Here is a 4,608-nt window from a genome sequence, read left to right on the forward strand (position 1 = left end):
ATATATAATATATAATTAAAGAAGAAATTCACCTTTTACCATAGCTAATCTACAATAGCTAATCATTTACCACAAATGTTTAGATGATTTTTAAACGTACACAAGGGCATATCATTTTTACTTATTTTAGTTCTGTCTAGCTAAAGAGATAGAAGCTTTCCATAAGATAGATCCCATGAAAACCAGGTCACAAAGACCTGAACAAAGGCAAAAGCAACAAGCATGCTAACATGGAAGGGGAAATTTCACCAGAGACCTACCGGTAGACAAAGAGCTACAGATAACTAAGGAACACCTAGAGTGGGGAAGTTACCATTCCACAGGGATGAGCCCCCCATTGTTTGGGGCCCTCAAAACATACATGCAAGCAACACTAAATGGAATCATATAGGTGTATTTGTATATTTATTCACATATATGTAAGAACATATGCATAATGATAATAACGAACAAAAAGTGGCCACAAATTTAAGAGGGAACAAAGGGGGATACATAAGAGTGATTGGAGGAAGTAAAGACAATGAGAAAATGATGTAATTTCATGAAAATAAAAATTACTGTCATGGGCCATTGAGAATGGCTTTTAGAGGAAAGAAACAGAAGTTACTGGCAATTCTGTTTTGACCCACAGAACAAAGTGATTTGGGTGCCAAGCCAAGGTGTACATGGAAATTCAAAGTACCACTGAGGAGGATGTGGCTATTTAGTCAAACAACAGTGCTTAGAATAATCCTACTAGTGAGCAACCAGAGGATTGTGTCCATCTCATCCTACTTGGGCACACAGTATTGCTTAGGGCACAAGCTGACTGGAGTATAGGGAAATGCAATCCTTATTAGGATCAATATGAAGACACAATCAACCACAGGAACAGTTAGAAGAAACCAATGCAAGACTGAGATGGGGTGAGATAGAGGACAAGTAAAAGGTAAAAGCAAGGCTAGACCACTATGCCTAAGAGGTTATATATCATCTAGCAATCTATATATCTAGAGGACTCATGCAAATCCCCAAGTTTGTTTTAAGGGCTGGTCCTTGAGCTAAACAGGGAGAGAAGCAGCAACCATCCTCTATTTTGAGGATTGAGAGAGACAAAGGTGCCTGTGCTTCTCAACTTATATAGGACCCATGATAACATACATATCATCAGACAGGACCCTTTTTCTGAGAATTTTCAGCACATCTTTGCATAGGAAAGAGAAGAACTAGGACCTTCCCACCTATCTATCCACTCACCACATATACTTGGCCTGGCATCTCTCTCCAGACTGACTGTGAGTCATCTTAGTGACATCACATGACAAACAAAGAGAATGATGACTTCAACAAATGTCTTCGGAGAATCTAGAACTTCACAGTCACTATTTATTGGGTGGTCCTACTGGACCAAAGATGCTTTGACTTGCTAGGACAGGGACTTGGGGTCTACTGTTCAGAACATTTCTCATGCCTGTTTAGCATCATGGCGACTCAGAGTATAGAGGAGGATTGTGAAACCAATGGAAACCCAGCTGTTGATGAAGAACCTGAAAGCAAGGACATCCCTAATTCTTCACCTGGTTCAGAAGCCCACTCAAGAGAGGGTCTAGTGAGACAAGATGATCAAAATGTGATACAAGACCAGAGCCAACCTGCAGCCAGTGAGGAAGATAACACCAACCTCCTCAGTCTACCCTTCCCCAGGAAGCTCTGGGCCATTGTGCAGAATGATGCATTCAAGTCTGTGAACTGGACTAAGGATGGAGACAGCATACTGATTGAGGTAGACCTTTTCCAGAGAGAGGTCCTCCACCTCAAGGGAGCAAAGAAGATTTTTGAAACAGACAGCTTAAAGAGTTTCATTCGACAGCTCAACTTGTATGGGTTCAGGAAGATAAGCAGTGAGACCTCTGTAGCTTCCTCTGGAGAGAACAAGAAAATAATGGTAATGTGCTTAGTATTTTTTATCCTAATTTTAGTAACAGAATCATACAAAATATCTCCCCAACTCATGTCAGTTCTTCACTTCCAAGAACAAGTATTTTAGAAGGAGATGTTATTCACCTAAAGGGTCAAAATGTAGTCTTTGAATGCAATGACGTTCTTAAATTACACATGGCCCACCTAAAAGTCTTCAGACAAGAATGGCTAAGGAAGACTAGATAATGGTGCATGCACATGCAAGTGTGTGTGTGTGTGTGTGTGTGTGTGTGTGTGTGTGTGTGTGTGTATTACAGTCTTACATATTATTTATCTTTAATGAGATCATGCCACAAGACTTAAGCATCCTTGCTAACTCAAGTTATTTTTTCATCACGAACTAAGATACTGTGACTGGTGGTGGGAAGGGCTATGGGGATCAATGTATGCTTCATCTCAGGATAGCTAAAAGACTCATTTTGTTTCAGATATACCGCAACTTCAACTTTCAAAGAGATAAGCCTGGACTGTTTAAGTATATCTGGGGAAAAGAAGACCTAGGCAATCTTGCCAAACAAGCTACCTGTGTGCCCATTCCACTTAGCCCTTCTCAAGGGCCAATTTCAAAAAAAAAGAAGATGTCACCAACCAGATATTCTCCACGATTCTATTGTAAACCAGAGGAAGATGGTGTAGAGTCCGGGAAGAAGAACTCCAATAACCAGGCACACAAAGGAAATCACAGCTTTGTATTCTCTTCTGTGTGGGCTATGAAAGCTATTCCTGGATATTACCTACAAAATCAGCCCTCTGGGGAGCCCAGTAACACAACTGTGGAAGACACCTCTCACAATATACGTATGCCTCCAACTGCTCCTGGAGTCCAAGGCACAGAAGTACCCAGTGCCAGCTCACCAGGGCACCGCATTTTGCATTCTATGATGTCTCTCTATAATGATTGTTGTTCTGCCATATTTTCTGCCCTCTCACAAAGGCCAATGAATGAATCCCCTATTGAAGAAGAGCAGGAAGGCTCCTCAGATTACAAGCGTGTAATCTGTGAACCCATAAAGAATAATCCTCACTTATGAACTCACTGGCCAATGAATACTAGTAAAAAATGCTTTAAGGTTAAATCAGTTTTTGCTAACAAAAAAGATAATCCAATGATGGCAAATAAATTATATTGGAGTCTGTGTTTTATCTGACCCTCTGTACCATTCTGTACCCTTGGCTTCCCCAAGCTTGGATTCACTTTGTCCTTTCCTGAGAAGCAGTATTATTTTCACACCCTCAGCAAAGCATTCTGACTGGTAGGGTGGAGAACAAGCCTGGGAAGATCTGTTCCCTCCCTTGACACTTGCCTACTAGATACTGGTGTCACCTCACACTACTCAGGTATCTTGAAGCAGGAGATTCCATTGCCCTGGGGCCTGCAACCCCCGCCCCAGCAGATGTTGCCAGGAAGTATATGAGCATGACCTGAAGGTCATGACAAAGTATTCATTAATCATGTATAAGCACACCTTAAACTAGCTGCCTATCTGCAAAGAGATGGACACTACTATGCCCTGGCCCCTGAGATACAGGCCATTCCTCAGTACTTGGTGGGGGGCAGAGGTGACTGTCCATTACATACAGAAGACAAACATTAGAAACTTTGCAAAAGTACCTGAAAAATGCTTCTACAAATTGTCTACCATCCAACCCTTCCATAATCAACCTCAAAAAATCATTGCTAGATTTAGGACTTTTAAGAAAAGAAATGGCTCAGTCCTCCTCTTCTCCTCCTCTGAGACAGGGGAGGAATAGAGGAGGGGAAGAAAGGAGACACCTTGATAGAGGGAGACAGTACAGGTTTGGAGAGAGGTCTGACACAGGGGAAGTGTTAGAGGATCCTCAGGGATGACCCCAACTAAGAATCCAGGCAGTGGTGGAGAGGCTGCCTTTGATGCCCTTCCCCTATAATGAGATTGATGACTACCTTGGCTACCATTCCTAGAGCCTTCATCCAGTAGCTGATTGAAGCAGAAACAGACACCCACAGCTAAGCACTGAATCACACTCCTGGAATCAATTTGTGGAGAGGGAGGAGGGATAAGCAAAGGAACCAAGACTGTGCTGGAGAAACTCGCAGAAACAGTTGACCTAATCTAGTGAGAGCATAGAGACCCTAGTCATAAAGCTCGGGAAACACCATTGGACCGAACCAAGCCCTCTGAATGTGGGTGCCATCTAGGAGGCCAAGACAGTCTATGGGACCTCTAACAATGGAGCCAGTGTGTATCCCTAGAGTACAAATGGACTTTGGTAGACTATTCCCTATGGAGGGATACTATTGCAGCCCAGATACAAGGAGGGCCTGGGCCCTCCCCGAAACAATGTGATGGACTTTGATGGTCCCCCCGTGGAGTGCCTCACTATCCCTGGGGAGAGGGCGGGTTGGGGTTTGGGGGTTGGTGGGGAGCATGGGAGGATGGGAGGGCGATGGAATGGGGGGATGGATATGAAAATAAGAGTGCTTCTAAAGTGTAAATAAATAAATAAATAAATAAATAAATAAGAAATGCCTCAGTGAGACCCACCCTTCCTTGCCTGGGGAAACCTCTCCAGAGAGCTCTTGCACTGTGGAAGGACCTGACATTGTTGGGTTTCTCCATTGATCCTCCTCTCTGTCACAGATTTGCCAGGGCATTGGTGTCAACTCAG

General features: G+C 43.1%; 1 protein-coding gene across 1 annotated transcript; it reads left to right on the forward strand.

The window, feature by feature from the left end:
• The first annotated feature begins 1,462 nt into the window (after nt 1–1,462).
• Nucleotides 1,463–2,990, forward strand: LOC113839494 (heat shock transcription factor, X-linked member 3-like). The gene is made up of 2 exons (XM_035450110.1): nt 1,463–1,924; nt 2,388–2,990. The coding sequence occupies exons 1-2, from the start codon at nt 1,463–1,465 to the stop codon at nt 2,988–2,990; spliced, it is 1,065 nt and encodes a 354-aa protein (XP_035306001.1).
• Nucleotides 2,991–4,608: the final 1,618 nt, after the last annotated feature.

Source organism: Cricetulus griseus, chromosome X (assembly GCF_003668045.3).
Source record: "Cricetulus griseus strain 17A/GY chromosome X, alternate assembly CriGri-PICRH-1.0, whole genome shotgun sequence".
Classification (NCBI taxonomy): domain Eukaryota; kingdom Metazoa; phylum Chordata; class Mammalia; order Rodentia; family Cricetidae; genus Cricetulus; species Cricetulus griseus.